Below are 20,606 nucleotides of genomic sequence, written 5' to 3'. Positions count from 1 at the left end.
TGTGTGTGTGTGTGAGAAAGAGAAAGAGAGAGAGAGAGAGACATCAAATAAGAACAATGGTGAGGAAGAAAGGAGTGCAGCTGATGAGGGAGAGGCTGTGTGGTATCCAAGGATGCTAATTCCATGTTGCCATGACAATAGCTATCCATGGTGCAACCAGTAGTGCTGCGGAGGCCGAAGCCCAGGCTCACCATGTTTGAATGTGTCATGATAGAAATACACTGACTGGCCGTATGGGAGGTGCTATCATTATTATATTCATTTGATTCTCTGTGCAGAGATCAACATATTCTCCCAATAGTATTTGGTCAGATACTTGCAGGTCTGCAGTTTTTGCATCTGAAAATGTTCCCAGGGCAAAGACTCATTCATGTAATGAACAGTTTAATGTCAAGCCACTGGAGATGGGCATGTTTTAATTAGAATCTAGAAACATTGATCAAAATGAAGAAAGCCTTCGGTAAGGTTTGGGACTGAAATTCTGGAGGACATTTGGAATGACTGTATTACTGTTTATTAAAGCTCCATAATAAGGCCCAGGAAATATCTTTCAATGACTTAATTACTCTCATGACAGGTTGGATTGAATGCATCCTTCCATAAATCTATAATAGATTGTCCATAAATGCTTGCATGCAATAACCTGCTTTATTCTGCTGTATGTTTTGATCCTGTCCTCTATATTTAACTCCCTGCCTTTGCCTTACGTAATGAATCTATTCCTTCTATCCCACAGTCATGTCATATCATATTTGGAACCGTACCACCTGGATTCCAGAGTAACTGACTGTGTGTGTGTGTGTGTGTGTGTGTGTGTGTGTGTGTGTGTGTGTGTGTGTGTGTGTGTGTGTGTGTGTGTGTGCGTGTGTGTGGTCGTATATGGTTTAATTGATTTTATTTGGTTAACTTTCACTATCTTTTTCTTTACCTGCAGGGCAGGACATAAAACATTTTTAGGCCAATGAGTGCCTCCTACATCACTGGTGGTTGGGGAGCAACGTGTTTACTTGATCAACAGCTGTAATTGATGTGAGGTTGTAGCCCATTGTTAGACGCATGAAGGATCGAGTGCTTTCTGCGAGACTCGGATCTGTGCGGCTTAGGCCCTTAATACCGCATTCCAGTCCCCCAGGCTTATCCGTGCCATCCCATGTTTGCACTGCCAAATGACAGAGCTTGTTAAAAGTATGCAGAGGCCACACGGCCGGCTAAGAAGTCAAAGCCGATTGCAGCAGCAGAGCTTTGGCCGTGCTCTCTCTCACTCTCTCCCTTGTTCTTATTTTCTGTTACAGATGGGGTATAGTCGGCCAAGCTTTAATGATGCAGCCGTCATCAAGGGTGACATTTTCTTGGTAATTGGTGGCAAGCAAATGGCACCAATTAATGTGGATGTCAGAGAGTGGATGTCAACAGTGGACGTCTACTAAGAGTTTCAACCACTAATCAATCCCTAATTGCTGCCACTCTTCACCACTATGTAAATGTTTCAATTGTTTTTCTCTTCAACTGTTGTTGTGTATTTGATGTATTTGCATTGAATATTGTTTATGTATTGTTGTTTTTACTTTGAATTTGTTTGATCTCGACGTCATTGTAAATGAGGGTCACCCCTCAATTGGTCTCTCGAGGATAAATAAAAGTTAAATAAAATAAAAATAAAATAAATAAATAATCAAAGTGCCCTTGATAATACCATTAAAACTTGAAGTGTTAAAGTTCAACAGTGTGTGTGAATAAGCAACCCACCAGTGAGGTCAAAATGGGATTTTTTATACACTGTCTTTTGGAGCAGAGCCTCAAGTTTTGGGTCAGACGGTCTCGAAAGTAATGTATTGTGTATGCAAACTGTCTCACACACATTCAGTAACACACACAAACACACACTTCTCAATCTTACTCGATGTGTTGCAGGAAGAGAGACCCTCAATAGTGCAGCTGACATGACGTCACATTTGCAGAACTGCTATCATCATCTCTACCCTGTCAATCTACTGTATCAAAACAAGAGCCCAGCTGGTTGTGTGTGTGTGTGTGTGGGAGGGAGAGGGGGGGGGGGGGTTTCTAGGGCTTTTTTCAAGCTCTACCAAATAACCAAATAATCTACCAGAACACCAGACACCAAGTTTACATTCCTGCAAAAACAAAGTCAACCAACTAACCACACCTACCAATATTACATTCTGAGTAACAAAGGCAAATTTCAAGGCTCAAGTGCCTTCAAAATATCCCTGAAATGTAAGCGCTAACAACCAGATTTAATAAATGTTATTGTTGCAAGGTCTGCAAGCTTATAACATGAAAACCACTGCAGTGCTGTAAATGACTGTATCACACATATTTCACTTTCAGCAAGAATCCTGTCATCAGGGTAAGTTCAAGGTAGAACATTCAGAGATGTAAGTAACACACAACCAACAAATAAAGCCTGTATCCGATGTAGCATTTTTTATTTTTTATATTGTTTTTATTTTTTAGCACATTTGGGCCTGCAGCAATGGCACAAGTGGTTGCCCAGGTGTTTGTCTGTCAACTGTAAAATGCCTTGAGCTGTTCCCACAGTGACGCTGGATTAAAGCCTGTAAGCATGCTTGTACACGCACACCACACACACACACACACACACACACACACACACACACACACACACACACACACACACACACACACACACACACACACACACATATCAGTGATTCTTGAGAAGTGGGACAAAACAAGGTGCAATGTTGAAAAAATACAAACCCTATGTTTAGGCAAATTAAATTACAGGTATGTGTATCCAACATATACTAAGCTACTGAGCTATGCTTTGATACAACCTCCCAGCTTTTGTTTTTGTTACCGTCATTGGCCTATCACCACCGTCAGATGTCAACTCCGTCAGATTTCCTGTCTGACGGTGTTGACATATTTAACGTTTCTTAAACAGAACAAATTGAGTTTTTCTAGTAGCCATTTGGTTTTTCTGTTGATGTTAGGTGCTAATATGAACTACTTCAGGAAAATAAAATGGTCAAAAAAATTCAAATAACTTCTTCAGCAATTATAAATCGGTGTTGACATATTATGGTTGTGACGCATGACTTTCAAGATTCGGAATGTAAAATATTCTAAAACTACAACACTTATCAGAGCCTGTCTGACTCTAATGTACTCTACTGCAGAGGTAGAATGTGACAAGAGGTCCTTTATAGTGACAGCTGCCCCTAATTTTGGATGATTTTATTACATTTTAATGGATTGTCTGACGGTGGTGACAAAAAGTGTCCCACCTCTTTGAAACCATATAAAACATGAATGTGTTGAAGAAACAGTTGTTATTGATATGAGAGATTATTTAGTGTTGCTTTTGGTGAAAAAAATCATTATAGTAATTTTTGGATAGGTTTTAATGCATATGAAAGATTGAAACCCTCTCTGTGGACACACTGTTTTGGACGTCGTGAGAAGATAACAAGTGTCATATATTTGACATAATAAGGATAAAATTAAATTTAAGGGGATAATTGTGCTCCAGACATTCTATTCTTAATCCCTAATAACATCTACAATTTTAAATATTTTTATTTTTAAAGATAACAGCAGTTACATATGGAAGACGGCCTTTTGTCCCGGTTCTCAAGAATCACTGATATACTGTACATGCTCCAGTGACCAAACAAGTCCTACTCCACACATGCAGGCTGGCGTCAGGCCTAAAAATAACCCAGTGTTCCCACAGGTTCCAGCTTCGCTCATTACTTTACAAGGGAAAACTGTCGTATCCAAGACAACCGTGAGCAGCTCTTCAACTCCTTCCCCGGCGCTTTGCCATGGCAACAAGGGAAAATGTGTAAAATAATAATAAATTGGAGTAAAGGTTGGGTGTGTTGAAAAGTAACACAAAAATTACTGTAGAGATGTAGTTTCGTCAGACATCAACATTAGACTTTTCATAAACAAATATAGAGGCCTGTCACTTAAAAGGTGTCATTAAAACAACCATACGATCTGCTTTTGAGTGCTGAAAAAAGCACCAGTATGTTGGCATTTGTAATAAGTCACTACAAATGCCTGTAGGTATCAAAATAAAGTGTGGAGGCCTTTTGGAGGAGAGGATTGATTCAAGTACAGTGCAATGTGCTGCACCTGCACGGTTGAATGATTGCAAGAATAACAGGTGTCAGTGACTCTCCCCCCGCATGCATATTAATACACACAATGTGCTACTACTGTAGTTGGCAGCGACAAGACCACACGGAAGAGAGGACATCTGATAAAACCTGATCAACTTGGTGCTTCCTTTTCCCTGTAGCTGATACGGATTGTAATTAGTGTAATTAGAATGAAATGTCATGCACATACCACTGAGAGGCTAAAAGACTCAAGCTAAGCGCTGAGGAAAAAAAACGCCCAGGGGGAGCGTTTACAATCGACACCCTGCCGGGATTTCATTAAAAGATCCCTGCTTTTTTCTGAGGAAGCAGCCATGATGAAATAAGCCGCACGAATGTCACTGTTTCAATGTCACTCAAGTCTCTCTTAAGGACACACTCTAGATGTGATATACTAAATATAACAGAGAGAAGAAAAAAACTTTCAGGCCAGCAATAACACAATGGCTTTGACATGCATTTAATAAGGGAAGGTATCAAAATAATTGGGCCAATTAAATTGGGGTCTTACATTGATGTAATCAATCGTAAAGCTTCTATGAATAATGACATTAAAGGCAAATCCACTTAGCCATCAAGACTCCATCCCCACCCAGTAGGGTTGACGGGCTGTCAGACTGGTCCTGTATCATGGGGGTCGCAAGATCAGCACCTTGGACAGTTCTAATGACGAACGTAATGCAGAAGGTTATAAAAGCTTCATACGGACAGTCTTCAGTCACAACTGAACAACTAAACATTGTTACTTTATGACCCACAGGCTCCAGATGGATAGATGTACAGCAGACAAGCTGAACTAAAATACAGTTACAGGATAAGGGGGAAAATTAAAACACCCTCCCCTTCATTGGTGTGCCTTCGTAGCCAAGTGTCTACAGCAGATGCCATTACGTCGCAACTCAATTCCAATTCAATTTCACTTCCTGCCCACCTCTTCAGCTTTCAACTATCCATGTAAGGCAAAATTTCCCCCAAAAATATCTTAGTCATATTACCATGACTCATGAAAATAAAGATTAGAATACATCCTTTTTCAACCCCAGTTATAATCGTAAAGTCCCTAAGTACAGAATATTACAGTGAGTAGTACTGTTTTAAAATACTAAATGCAAGATTACAGATCTGCAGTAACTACTGCTAACGAGATTGCAGCTAAACGAAAGTCACTCATTTTGCAGGTGACTGAAAGAACAGAAATTCTCCCCTGATTGTTGTGGCATTATTTTAAAACTGGTGATTATATTGCCTTCTGTGGGGACAAATGATGTTTGTGCTAATCCATCTAGCTATCAGATATGAAGATATTTCACAAGATCACCTTATTTAGGAGGCTTCTTCCTCTGGAAAAAATGTATGTTTGCGCCAAATTCCATGGCCTTCCATCCAATACTTCTATATTTCCAAAGGTGGTGGATTCACCAGACTGACTAGCTTTGCCATCTGCCAGAACGCTAGGCTTTAATTTGCTCATTAAAAATCCATGTATGTGAACGCAGTAAAAAAGGGGAGGACTAAGATTTCTCCGCCTTTTATATATGGAGATAAGTGCCGAAAGGGAACGAGGTGGCAGGTGTGAGAGCAAATAAGCAGATTATTCTTATGAATGACACCCCCAAAGGTTGGGGAAAAGGTGCAAAGGCTACGTGAACTGCAGCAGATACATCTCCCCTGAGGAATCCAGTGTTGATGGTTCCTACTTCTAAAGCCGTTCTCTTTGCCAGCTACAGGTTATTAGAAGTCCTGTCTGGTGCAGTTATGAATCACTAAGTCCGTCAAAGGGGTGAAACTGGCCAGGCGACCCTTGAAAGTGATGTTTTTAAGAGTAGTCCAAACAAACAAAAAATACACCGCGCATAGCATTTCACTTCACATTGTCCTGGAGTATATGCTGCCTTAGCACTTACAAATGGATAGAATATCTCTATTACTGCTGAAAATACAATAACTTCTCTCTTGCTGGCAGGGGTCAATACTTCCCCTCCAGCAATAGAAATAACCTCACCGTGTGCAAGTAAAGCTTGAGATAGAAAAGACAAGATAACAGACGCATGAACAAAATTGATGAGCACCCATTGAACGGATGGAAATTGAATTATATAAACGAAATAGACACACATTTTAAAGGTCTTCTGGTTGCAGATTGTCATATGACATTAATAGAGTTTTACTTTGATCTATGTTAGATCTAAAATAAATGATGGTAGATAATATTGGTCTAACATTGCTTATTATGTTTGATTCTCATCATTGCTTATGTAGCCGTCAGAGTGCATCAAAATTGTTGTAATTATTATAATTTTTTATCTTTTTGTAGAATTTTATTTCTAGACTAGGCTATATACGCAACAGGAAATGAAATGTTTGTTAAGTGTTCAAAAACATATTGATGGCATTTATGATTGTTGGAATAAGAAAACAATATTTTTCAAACAGATAATATAGGAAAAAATTTAAGTCTGGAATAGTTTAGTTGAATTCTGAAGGGGGTAAATAAGTTTTGCGCAGATGTTGAAGAAATCACAATACGGTTCAAACAATTTCTGATTTCTTGATTACCTGATTATCCAACTGCTTTTTTGCCTTGTGGACAGATATTAGGTGTAGTCATTAGTGGGATAAGTATCCATACAAATACAGTAATAGGTAGATCACTCACTTTACCACTTTATCTATCACTCCATGTCAGACACACATCTGCCCCTCTTTTGGTCCACACACGCTCAAACATCAGTGAATGTATGGGCATGCGCAGTACCAATGAACAGGTGCATGACGTCTTGTCGTTATCGACATAATTCTCAGAGTACATTTTGAACACTCAGATGAAGTGTAATTGAGGCCTAAAGTATTTCTGTGTTTGCCTTTAAAAAAATATATTTGTTTGTTTTTACCTGTGGTCGTTGGTACACGTGCAATTATCATGGTCAATTAAGCTAGCTTGAATTTTTTTAATGCATTTGGCTACTGACTAATGCATATAGGGGCGCACGCACACGCCCGTGTGTGTAGCTTTCTCGTGCTGAATATGCGTTGTCTTTGTCAGAGCAGAGGAAGGAAATGTTAAACGGGTTTAGAAGACAAGTGTAGCCTATTCCAACGTTTTCTTTTTTGAAAGGTTTTAAGACTTAATCTCTTCTAGAGCCACATGTACAAGGCTACATAACAAAACCATAAGACTGTGTACGGCGGAGGTAGACTATACGTCTCCAGAGAAGCTTTGCTTGATATTAATGCTACCCCACCATAGTACCCCACCAACATGAACTGAACCCCTATAGGTTGAAGGCAGCGCTCACCTGCCCCCCGGTCACCTTTTCTCCCGATGTCTCTGCGGTCTGGTATGCGGCAAGAGGTTCTTCTGTGATGTCTCCGCCGGTCTACTCGCAGTTGTTGTAGGAAAACGGGTCTTGGTTAATCAATGCAGTCACTTTCACCACACAGGAGCCAACGGCAACCGACACAAAACGCTAACCAGACTACCTATAACTGCTCACATGCTCGTACAAATAGCCCCATTGAATCAAAGCTGCTCAGTTAGCACTGATGCTATGCCCCAAATGATGTCCCCAAAGGTTTTTTTATGATGACAAACGCGTCTATTTGGTGTGGTACCCCGGTGTGAAGTTGAAGCGTGTCCGCTGCCGTCGATATGAACCTCTACAAGAGCAGCAGTGGGAAAGACTAACTTAGAGAAATGCACGTCTCCTTGTGATATCGCGACACCTAGTGGCGAGAACAGCAGATACAGTTGGTTTTCTCAATAAATTAACAGAAGAAAATACCAAAGCACGTGAGTCTATTTAATAGCCTACTTTTATTCCATTCAGTTCTTTATTGTAAAGACATTGATTTTCATACAAATTATTTACATTGTTTAGGCCAAAGAATGAATTGATTTACTTGGGGAAGACAAACAGAGAGAGGGAGTGACAGAGAGAAAAAAAAATATTTGCATGCACATTACAAGGCTAAGTAAATACAGATAATCTGAAATCCAGTGCAGGTTGTCTCTTGAGAATCTTAACATTTTGGATCGTTGGTGAATCAAAGAGTTGGGTGGGTGGGTTACCACTGGGTAGCCTACACATTTACCACTGATCGCCATAGTCCAAGCTGTGAGAAAAGAGAAAAAAGCAGGATTAAGTCATTGACATTTACACTTTCTGCACTTGCGATTTGGTGAATACCAGCTCTGACAGATTACCAGCATCAATTGTAAACAGCATCATTTGAATTACTTGAAAAGCACTATTATAAATCTGATCAATTATTATTATTATTACTAACCCTGGGAACACACATTATGACCACGGTGTGATCACATGTGTAAAGCCACAGTGGTATGTGTAGGCCTACTGTATTTTGCTAATCAATACTCGATTGTAAAATGATATTAACAAAGACCCTTTAACAACAGCATCATAAACAGCCATTTAATCCACCTGGAGTATGCTAAAGTTTACAGCAATACAATGACCTGCCAGTGCATTGAAGTCATGTACTCACAGATAAGGCTTTCTTCGCTGACCACAGACACAGTTTTTACAGTTGGTATGTAACCTATTCTTTTGCTCAATTAATTAAGGGGTGTTTTCCACCTTGAAAATATTAATTAAATTGTAGACACAATTTACAGTCACTGGTATATGGATCAGCCTTAAAAAAAGCCTAAAGTTACTAAACTAAAGACATGTATTCTCTCACCGTGGCTCGCCGTCCTGGTTCGTATCAGCTCCCAACAGCAGCCACGCCACCGCCTGCTCGGGGGTCGACCTCTTCCCGTATCTGGAGGGAAAAGTCAAAAGGGGCCAGCATGTAACAACTGCAGTCCAATAACAGTCAGTGGTTCACACGTCTCTGCTTTATCTACACGACACTCATCGGTCTGGGTGCTATGGTGGCAAGACACCATATCAGTATCACTGCCTCTCTGACTACTCTACACTCACCAGTCACAAATCGGACGAGCAATTAAATGAGAGAAAAAAAATGACAGTTTTTTCAAGTTCACAGCAAGGCAACCATATACTGTAACATGCTCCTATTGATCTTTCTGTTGATGCCTTGTTACTACTAAAATCAATGCCACTAAAGAGTAAACCCGCCTTTGTTTTAAGCACAAGGGAGCTACTACACTGTGAGTCCTTTGAGGGCAATGACTCATTCAGCCTCTTTTAATTACAGACCAGAGGACGGTCAGCAATTAAGATACACTCAGCTTCCATCACTGTACACTCATTGTTTCCTCCCAACAGGAAGCAAATGACTTCCTGTTAAACCTGCTTTTATCATGTGTGCCACGCAGCGGGGAAAGTGTATTTAATAACTGCTATCATTACTTATCTGATCAAAACTGTCACTAGTAGGACAGTCTTTGCCAAATCTATGGAATGACATATATCGATGAAGTGAAAACTTAAAAATCAAGAAATGTTATCACAGGTTTAAAGGAGAAAATATTTTGTCACAAAGGTAAAGAAACACCAACTCTTAAATCTAAGTGTTAAATAATGGTCATGATATGTGATTCTGGATTTTTCCTCTAAGAAACTAAAGTAAGTCATTAGGGTAGTGTAGGCTATCTGGTGTTGATTTGGGGTAACAACATAGCAATTAAAGTCTTCTATCTGTTTTGAACCTTGTTTACCCATCTGAAGAAACCCAAGCTCCAGTCCTTCACCTCATTAATTCCCATAACAAGCACAGTCTGAAAAGGCCTGCTGAGTGAAGTTATGCCACAAGATGAGGGGCTGATCCCCATTAGCTGTCCTTTCTAACTAATATTACATGTATTTTAGTGCTTTTCCCATAGTTTTTCAAGGCGATGCATCCTGTCGATTAAAGAGATGATCATACTCACTAAGACCTGATGGGTCCCTGAAGTTGCTCTTTTACTTTAAAACTAACTCTGATAGGTGTGCTCTATAGGAATCTAGAAATCCCTGCGTTGCCTGGTAAACAAGGAGATGTTGATACATTTGCTCCCCAAATTGAATTCAGTTGTGGGTAAGCCTGAGTGACTGACTGACCCACCTCTGTCTGGTGATGAGGTTGACATAATGCCTGACGGCGGAGTGGTATTTGGCCCAGTCCTCCGGCGAGGCGCTGTTCCCGGGGCTCTCAGGTTTGGGCGGGTATGCGTCCGCGAAACTGCTCAGACACACCAGCAGGCAGACGACGAGCGCCGCGAGGGTCATCCACGATCTCAGCACGTTGGCCATCTGAGGAGGAGGAGAAGGAGATACATATGATGGTATAATTTCACTCCAACTTGCTTAATGTTGCAGGCTATTGACTTATTTAGACGCAAAAATAGTATGTAGGCTATATGATCTATAAGGTTATGTAAAGCCAAATGCCATTAAAGTAGGCTACCCTCAATAGCCTATAAAAAAGAAAATAATTTATTATCATAAATTAAAATGAGCGTATCGTTTTAACAAGATTCGGTTAAAATTTAAAAAATGCATTGAAAGTAAAAAAAATAAATAGCCTAAAAGAAAAAAGTAAGAAAACTTACTTTGTGATAGTTGTCTCCTGTCCTGATGTAGTCACCCCGGTTGTGCGCTGTTCTTTCTGCTGTCCTCTCGGTTCACACGTTTATATAGTGTGGGATGGATAGGCTACCTGATGCGCACTCACTAACAGTTAACCCCACGTCCCCACCCCTCCCTCGGCAGCAGCGTGTCCATGCCAAATGTCTAAATTTGCTGTATTTGCTCAGTTCTGACGTTTATTATGATGTAAAAAAAAACAGATAGTGCACCTGAACCTTTTGTTAAATGGGGTTTCCTTTTAAGTGCTTTGAAACTTAAAATATAGTTTAGAGTTATTGGTTTCACCCTCATATAGAATGTGTTATTTGTGCCGATGCATTATTAAACACACATGCACTCGTAAATCAAGCCTTAAGGTTAATCTTACTACCTCATCAATATGCCTGGCTCATTGTCAGTGTGCTACTACCCATATGTGCTGTGACAAAGCAGGGTGAAAAGAAAAAGCAAAAGAAAACTCATCTCTTAAAGAATCCTGCACACAGCTACACTGAAGTCCTTCCTCTCAACAGGCATAGACAGGTGCCTCAGGTTGGAATTTCAAAAAACCACAACCACATACCTGCAATCAGAATGTAACACTGACCGTATACTTGAAGTAATGGCCTGCACAGCACTTCAGTAACAATCAGAGAGGTGCAAACTGGCAATAGACTGCTCACACCTGCTATCATGGTTCAGAAGTCTTAGTCTCCGCATATCAATCACTGTTTGCCAGACATTTTCCTATGATTTCTGCATTTTGTTCAGAACAAATTCCCCATGGCAAACTGTTTAACTGAGCTCAACAAGGCTAGTGTGGATGTCTTCATTATTTTGATATAAATGTCATTTAAGAAGATATTTTAAAATTACAATATTAGCTTGACGAAGACATGAGCTATTATGCTTATGTAAAATCTATTATGAGAGTGAGTAAAGGTTTAACACCAGTGTTTCAGTAAGAACTTGCATCTTTGTCAATTTTAGATAAACGATAATGCCAAATGCATTTAAAATGCAGCGCTGCAGGCGATGGTCTATACATGTGACAGTGATGCCACTGTTGTAATCAGAGGAATCCAAATGTCTTGTTGACTCCAATCTATTCTGCGCACGGTTAGTTAATGAGCAAACACATTCATCCTCAGGTAGAGGCAGTGGGGTTTGAGCCACCAACAACATTACTCTCTAATGCGTAGACATGGGTTTAACAACTTTAAAAAAAAATGTTTAAAAAAAAGTAAAACAAAAATAAAAGTCCTAAAGATGTCACAGACATTGTAAATCCTTCTTTGAACTCCCTACCTCTAGCATGCATTACTCACATGGTGATTAAGCCATTACTATGGTCTGATGGTGGAGGTCATAGACTACACCATCCACAGATCAATAAGGCCATGTTTCACACACACTCTCATTTTACCGCAGTGATTCTCTTGTGATTTAATGCGACAATTCATTGAGGTGTCGCTGGAACCATACATCACCTCTTTATTATGTTGCCTTTTCAAATTCATATCACCACTGACATGTTGAAGGGTTTGGTGTGCACAGTGGACACTGAGCAGGACATGAAGACGCGCTCTCACTGTGACACTGTGTACACCAGGGGTCACCAACACAGTGCCCTTGGGCACCAGGTAGCTCGCAAGGACCATATGAGGCGCCCTCAGGACTGTTCTAAAAATAGCATAATAATCTGTTTCCCACCTTTTTTAAGTCTTTGCTGATAATTATTGTGAGAAATCCTTAACATGATCAGTATCTTCACATAGATGAATATCATTAATCATTAATAATAATATATAACTAAAGGCAAACTGAGCAAATGTGTTACTTCAGAAGAGTGTATCAAACTGGGTGCCCTTTGTATGACTCAGTACCCATGAAGCAGCCCTCAGGTTCAAAAAGGTTGACCCCTGAGTGTACACAAATACCTTTCAGGTCTCAAGCGCTGAAAGTGAGTTCAATGTAATCGGTCACATTTATGGCGGCTGCAGCTGCTCCTGTTTATCTCGGCTCACAGTCACCTGTTCAGTTCATGACGCCTTAAGTCGTCCCCTTGTCTGACAGTGAAAGTGCAGTGGTCTCTTTATAGTGTTTGCACATGTCGAGGGACCCTGCTTAGAAGTTTGCACAAAGGATGATGTGCAGCTGATATAATGCCAGATGTGGGAACTGGAATACATGTCTTTCTTTTCTGTTAATTGATGAATTGCTTTTAATTAAATTGTGTATTGATTTTGTACAACATTTTTAAATGACAAGCCATTAATAACTTTGTTTTTTGGGGGGGTTATCACAACTCAATTTTACCATTAAAGGTATAGTTTGACATTTTTGAAAAGGTGCTTTATAGTGGAGAGTTAGATGAGAAGATTGAAAGGCTATCACTTTAATGTCTAGCTGTTAAATATAAGCTGCAGACAGCAGCCGGTTAGCGTTGCTTAGCCATCAAGGTGGAAACAGGGTGACGCAGCTAGCTTGGTGGTAACAAAATCCATACACCAGCACCTCCAAAGCTCACAATTTGCCATTTTATAGGGGGCTTATGTGACCGACTATTTCCTGGATGGAGTAGTAGCTTACCAAAGTCTCTGCTGGTTACCTGGCAATTGCTTTCCGCCAAGAAATAGTCCTGCACATAACCAGCCGTAAAAAACGTTGAATGTTATTTTTTACAATTTGGTGTTTGTACATATTAAACACACAACAATTATCGTGTTAATTGGTGAGCATAAGAGGAGCCTACAGGTTTGTTTTGTCTCCAATGGACAGAGCCAAGTTGTTCCCATATGCTTAGCTCGCTAACTAGCTGTAGCTTTATGTTCAATGGACACGCATAAGGTTGGTATCGATCTTCTCATTTAACTCTCAGCTATAAAGTGAACAAGGATATTTCCCAGAAGGCTGAACTTTTTTTAACCTATTATGTAACGATAAAAACACTAAATACTACTTGAAACACATGCCATGAACATTTATCATTAAACTTATTTTTAATGTTCTTGCTTTACTTGTATTCGTTATGAACCGTCTCTACAAAATTCACAAAGATATTTACGTTATTATCCATTACAAATTTCTCATTCGTTAAAAGTTATATGTAGCCTATTGTACAAACTTAGCTGGAGTGTAATACACGGCAGATAAGCGGTATTCACGGCCGTCACTGTCCCCCAATATAAAGGTTAGTTTCAGCATTGTATAAGATCATGAATAAACCTATGGAACAGTCACGGCGACCAATAACATAAGAGCAGACTTGATGTTGTCATACTGGGCTCCCTGGGGAAGTCATGACATTTTCTCTCATGTACTGTTTATAGAGGTGTAAAAAACAATGGTCTTTCTTTGTCTGTCCCTAAGCCCTTGTCAAAAACACAGCTTGATTTGGGCATAAATCCCTGCTGACAGCCTCTGTGGAGCTGCTGCTGCCAACAATAAACAAGCAGTTAAAGTATGGTACAGTGCTATAAAGGCTGGAAGTGGATTGAGGTATTAGACATTGATTGCACCGACCATTTCTGAGCAATTATTGTCCCATAATTCAAACTGATATTTAGGGACAATTGGCGCGCTTCAGCTTTAGCGCCCAGTGACGTCGAAATTGATGCAAAATGTAGCATACATTGGGAAAAATCGTGGCTTTTAACAATCTCAAAATCTGTGATTAAATAATGAAGAAATCATCTCCCATTCAAGGGAACTGATACGCATCCTCTCCGTTATCACCCATCTCCCACACAGCTTACGGTGGCCATCCTGAACATTTAGTTAATGTTATTCCATCCTCTCTGCATTCACTCTACAGGCCATAAAAGGCAATTGCGAGAAACAACAATGTGCACAAGAAAAAGTCATTAGCTTGGACCCAGTGTTTGTGGGTAAACAGTAAGAGTAACAGCCCCCAGATAAGGGAAATGGTTAAAGTTTTCACAGTCCAATAAACAGCAGCTAATGCACTCCTGAAGAGCCGTTTGGGTTCTTGCAGGGGGGAGAAGTGTTTGACTTGCCATCAAGGCCAAGATAATTGGACCAGTAGGAGGCTACTGACTTTCAAAAGTTTGTGGCCTCTCATCTTTTTCCAGTTTGGCCAACTTTCCCCTCCTGATGTGTGTGCTAATTATATAGGCTAGGCTATGTTGTGTGACTTTGTTGGGTAACATTTAGAAAAACACACCGAAAAGTTTTTTAGTCGAGAACTACAATCTGAACAAATCACTTTGGATGTTGGAAATCGACACTACCGTAGGCATCTACAGTACCTTGTCTCCTCAAATGGAGCCCTAAAAGCTTTTCCAACTGAGCCAGTCTTCACTTTAGATAGTAAAACCATTTCCATTTGCATGACACACTCTGCCTAGTCCAAATACAAAAAGGAAGATTACACAAACACGCGTGTACGGGAGTCCACTTTGGTGTAAAGAGCAATCTCCCAGGAGAACGTCGGACTCCTTCCTGCCATCGCAGCCAGAAAGGGGGAAATGATTATGCGTTTTTATTTAGCCTTATCTCCAGAGTCGGGGAGCCGCTAATATGAACAGAGTGCTTTTCAGGCAGCCAGGTCTGTTTGCACAGCTCAGGAGACAAAATGGGGGCCTGATTGCTGCCCACTACCACGGTGCGATAATTCATGACCATGTAAATGGCTCTTAGGGCCCAGGGAGTGTCAGTCAGAGACAATGTACACGTGTGTTATTACAGATTTCTCTTTAACTTTCATGTCAAAAATATTTTCTGTCTTTTCAAGATGATCATAAAGACAGACACACAGACACATTATATATTAAACAAGGGGTAATCAAGTCAGGGCTGGTCATTTGGTACAAAAACAGCATTGCCTTTTGCAAGCTGCAGAGATTTCAGGTCTCAGGAGTGTGGACTCTGAATCTCCTCCCAATGGACACCAATTACAGAAATCATGAAACTGCCCTCCAGAATCCATTCGTATAGTAATTAAAGCAAATGGCCCTCATCCGTGTATCTGAAGTGGTTGCTCATCAACACCTGATGAAACCATTTCTCATCGCTTTCCAGCACTGCACATTTTTCGCCGTCCAACTCTACAAAGATCTCACGATAGATTGCTTTTTCTTAACGAAGGGGAAAACTTGAGGAAAAAGAATGTATGAGTCTTCTCGGAATGACTAGTAATGGTTTATTTTTCTCTTTTCGGGCCGACGGCAAACACCCCTCAAGTTTTGATCAATGGCGTTGAATCCCTGGCTTACAGGTGTTTGCCACGGAGCCATATATCAGGAGCCCCTTTGAAAAACAAAGGAGGGTGATATTAGTGGCCTGGAGTGCCAGGGAAAGTAAATGGCTGATGTTCAAGTGATATGTCATCCAAACCCAGTCAGTATTTCAGATGACAGACAAACAAAGAAACAACAATAGAAAATAAAAACACTAAGATTCTACAACAACGTTTATGCAAAATGGTGCTTCGAGCCAGAGGTGTGCATAGAAGGGAGCCCCTAGAGTAGATTTTTTTTGATTGCCCTAAGGTCAAACCAGGAACTTGAGCCATTCAAATGCCCCTTGTATGACATAAGGTCAAGTGTTGAAGTCCCATTATAGGCCAGGCAAAGTAAGCAGGCATGCAAACTCATGAAAACAAACAACGGTAGGTGGGTCTGGGGGCATCCCCCCAGAAGATTTTTTTTGTGATTTGAACATTTAAGAGAAGAAATTTGGTGTATTCTGGTGAAGAGAATTAAGGACAAAAAAAACGTTGTCAGATGAATAGTAAAATGAGCAAAACAAGTTAGTCAGCCAACCTTCTTGACGTTTCCAATACAAAGTGTGTAGGTAGCCTATTTACCAAGAAAAACGGTTAAAAACAGCTTAGAAAAACGGTTAAAAATGCTGGCAAAACCAGCTTTAAATAAGAGAAAATAACATGGAGCCTCAAATCAATCACACCAAATTCCCTTACAATAAACTAACTATTTATATTGTGGCAAACAGGATTTGCCTTATCTTTGTTACACAACCATCAATATATAACACATAAGAATACACTCTGTCACCATAGTTAATCTCGTGTTCACGCACTCACACACACACACACACACACCTCAGTCGTGCGCAGGAACATAATGGTGCAAAATGAGACGATAGTGGAGGAAGCAGGTGAGTGTGTTGTTTCGGCGCTGATCTGCTAAAATCACTACATGCACGGCCAGAACACCACGCACCATTCAAAAACAGTGAAAACAGCAATAGACAAAAGCACATTATTAACTTGAGGTGACACGTTAATCTGCATTTTTAAATAAACTCAATACACAATTTGCATGCCATGGACTTGAACGTGACGTGATCAGTTAACCTCGGATTACCTCCCAGATGAACTGATTCAATTATTAAGCTATTAACTATCTACCAAAACATTGTATTCCTTTTATTGTATGATAATTTACATTTACAAAATATGATGTTGATATCAAACACACAAACTGAAAAAAAAATTTTAAAAAATTGGGTGGGCCCCCCTGGCAGTCGGGACCCTAAGCAACCACTCATTTCGCTTATGCCTCCGGCCGGCTCTGCTGACCAGTGACCACTATATGCGGGTGGGTAACTTGGAGGCAGGCTGTCCTGCCCACCCAATAATACAATTAGAAGCAATGCATGGTAATGGTATATTCTTTAGTATTAATTAATTGTCTGAATTTTATTTGACATTTTCTTGGACAGCGAATGAACAGGTCCGTCCGATAGTGGGTCTGGACTTCCACCTAAAAAATTTATTTTTTATTTTTATTTATTTTTTTATTGGGTGGGCACAGCCCACATTTGGGTGGGCACGGCCCACCCTGGCCCCTGGCTACCGCCGGCCCTGGTTCAAGTGATATGTCATCCAAACCCAGTCAGTATTTCAGATGACAGACAAACAAAGAAACAACAATAGAAAATAAAAACACTAAGATTCTACAACAACGTTTATGCAAAATGGTGCTTCGAGCCAGAGGTGTGCATAGAAGGGAGCCCCTAGAGTAGATTTTTTTAATTGCCCTAAGGTCAAACCAGGAACTTGAGCCATTCAAATGCCCCTTGTATGACATAAGGTCAAGAGTTAAAGTCCCATTATAGGCCAGGCAAAGTAAGCAGGCATGCAAACTCGTGAGCCATAAAAAAGGTGAGAAGCCCGAAAACAAACAACGGTAGGGGGGTCTGGGGGCATCCCCCCAGAAGATTTTTTTTGTGATTTGAACATTTAAGAGAAGAAATTTGGTGTATTCTGGTGAAGAGAATTAAGGACAAAAAAAACGTTGTCAGATGAATAGTAAAATGAGCAAAACAAGTTAGTCAGCCAACCTTCTTGACGTTTCCAATACAAAGTGTGTAGGTAGCCTATTTACCAAGAAAAACGGTTAAAAACAGCTTAGAAAAACGGTTAAAGATGCTGGCAAAACCAGCTTTAAATAAGACAGAAAATAACATGGAGCCTCAAATCAATCACACCAAATTCCCTTACAATAAACTAACTATTTATATTGTGGCAAACAGGATTTGCCTTATCTTTGTTACACAACCATCAATATAACACATAAGAATACACTCTGTCACCATAGTTAATCTCGTGTTCACGCACTCACACACACACACACACACACACACACACACACACACACCTCAGTCGTGCGCAGGAACATAATGGTGCAAAATGAGACGATCCGTTGAGAAAAAAATATTTTCTCAACGGATCTCCACGAATCACATAGATGGCCAATTTTGTTTCCAAAACGGCGAATTTCGCCGAAAGGTGACGAGTTTGCATGCCTGAGTAAGGCATTTTGGGGCCAAAAATAGAATAAATTGTAAAAAAAAAAAAAATTCAGCTCAGATCATTTCTATGAGGTGTCCAGAACAACATACTAAAAGTCCTAAGAAATCCTAGTTGGGGAAATATGTTTAATTCTCATCAATCCGAGGTGTGTGCCAATAAGGCGAGACACCAATAAATCCCAATAGGGCTATTTTTTTCCTTTGGTAAACTTTACACAATGAAAATTAACATTTTTTGTATTACAAGTTTCTTTGAAAATTAATTTTAATATACAAATGAGCTATACACTAATCGTACATGCCCAAAATAAATCCAAATAGGCTTAATTTTTTTCCTTTACTCCTACCACAATAAAACTTTACATAGTGAAAGTATACTTGAATAGTACCTTTTTTTGTATTACAAGTTTCTTTTTAAATTAATTTGAATATGCACATGAGCTCCACACTTATTGAATATCCAATCATCGTACTGCCAATGGGTGATGGCAATGCTGCTTTTAGACTGGCCTCTAACCTGAAAAACTGCCTGGCTTACCTGCCAGGGGTATAACAGGTGCCTCTCATGAATTAGATTTGTCTCTTCAAATGCCACTGCACGCAATTTGATAGCACTACAACCAATCAGAGCAATGAACAATGTGACGTATTAAGCCCCGTTAGTTTAGCAAACAGCAGCGGGGTTAACTGTTCAAATTAACTTTTGCCGTGGTCGGTCGGCAAAACAGAACATTCCTCTTACTTGCTAATGAAAGAGTGCCGTCTTCCAAATCGTAAAGGGTCGAGGCCAAAGCCGTCTCAAACTCAAACAACATATCTGCAGCTATCTTAGATGTTTACTATCACGGCTTCGACGGCGCACTGTCGTCATCCGGTTACGTCCGCCCCAGAGCACCATACATAGGGCTCTGTCCCGCCCATATCAGATAGAACCAATTGAAACGTAGCTCAGGATTTCTTGATATATGAGCTTCAGTGGAGAGTGCCCAGACCAACAGGCGCAGCACATTTAATTTTCTATGACAAATAGACGAGACGTAGAATCACAGCCTCAAATGGCATGGATAAAGAGGAGATTGTCACACACATTGGGACCAAGTAACTCCTTTGTCTACTTTATGCACCATACTGTATCCGTCTTGTTTTTGTTGCTTTCTTTGGTTCTTGTGCCATAAACAGCTCGTGTGCATTCAGGTCAGCATGATGCAACAAGAGTACTAACAAGTCTGTGTCATCACCTACTGAGACCGTGTCTTTTGTTCTGGCAGAGGTAATGGCAGTTTGGACAATGAGCACATCTGCATCGTGCTTTGCATGGTTTGAGATACACCATTTGTATCTTACAAGTTTCTTTGAAAATAAATTTGAATATGCAAATTAGCTATACACTAATCAAATATAGGCTACCCAAAATATACATATTATACTTTTGCACATACAAAAGTTGGCAAATATTTTTTTTTTAAATCTGTTTTAACAATTGATTTCCGGAAAAGAAAAATGTTGAATTGATTAACCAAAATCAGTTATTTCATATATAAAAATACTGGTATTGATAAAAAAATATTTATTAAATAAAATGGTAACACTTTACAATAAGGTACACAAAAAAAGAGTAGTTACCCTTTTAAAAAGGTTAGTTACCCTTTTGAAAAGAGTAGTTACCCTTTTCAAAAAGAGTAGTTACACTTTTCAAAAAGAGTAGTTACCCTTTTTGAAAAGAGTAGTTACCCTTTTTGAAAAGAGTAGTTACCCTTTTCAAAAAGAGTAGTTACACTTTTGAAAAGAGTAGTTACACTTTTGAAAAGAGTAGTTACCCTTTTCAAAAAGAGTAGTTACACTTTTCAAAAAGAGTAGTTACTCTTTTTGAAAAGAGTAGTTACCCTTTTCAAAAAGAGTAGTTACACTTTTGAAAAGAGTAGTTACCCTTTTGAAAAGAGTAGTTACCCTTTTCAAAAAGAGTAGTTACACTTTTCAAAAAGAGTAGTTACCCTTTTTGAAAAGAGTAGTTACCCTTTTTGAAAAGAGTAGTTACACTTTTGAAAAGAGTAGTTACCCTTTTGAAAAGAGTAGTTACCCTTTTCAAAAAGAGTAGTTACACTTTTCAAAAAGAGTA

The 20,606-nt window shown here is 39.7% G+C and overlaps 1 protein-coding gene across 1 annotated transcript; it reads right to left on the bottom strand.

The window, feature by feature from the left end:
• Positions 1 to 8,040: 8,040 nt before the first annotated feature.
• Positions 8,041 to 10,714, bottom strand: LOC307267085 (peptide Y). Its single transcript, XM_080049294.1, has 4 exons — positions 10,675 to 10,714; positions 10,188 to 10,375; positions 8,859 to 8,939; positions 8,041 to 8,267 (listed from the first exon to the last, which is right to left on the bottom strand). Exons 2-4 carry the CDS (start codon positions 10,373 to 10,375, stop codon positions 8,243 to 8,245), a joined length of 294 nt encoding a protein of 97 aa, XP_079905420.1. The 5' UTR covers positions 10,675 to 10,714; the 3' UTR covers positions 8,041 to 8,242.
• Positions 10,715 to 20,606: the final 9,892 nt, after the last annotated feature.

Source organism: Ammodytes marinus (genome assembly GCF_949987685.1).
Source record: "Ammodytes marinus genome assembly, chromosome: 20".
NCBI classification, from domain to species: domain Eukaryota; kingdom Metazoa; phylum Chordata; class Actinopteri; order Uranoscopiformes; family Ammodytidae; genus Ammodytes; species Ammodytes marinus.
This window is presented reverse-complemented; position numbering and strand designations above follow the sequence as displayed.

Excerpts from the sequence above, each read along its gene's own strand:
- LOC307267085 (XM_080049294.1), bottom strand. The coding sequence starts at position 10,375 with ATGGCCAACGTGCTGAGATCGTGGATGACCCTCGCGGCGCTCGTCGTC. Across the intron at positions 8,940-10,187 it reads AACCTCATCACCAGACAGAG|ATACGGGAAGAGGTCGACCC; the intron begins GTGGGTCAGTCA and ends TTTTCCCTCCAG. Across the intron at positions 8,268-8,858 it reads AACCAGGACGGCGAGCCACG|CTTGGACTATGGCGATCAGT; the intron begins GTGAGAGAATAC and ends CTTTTCTCACAG.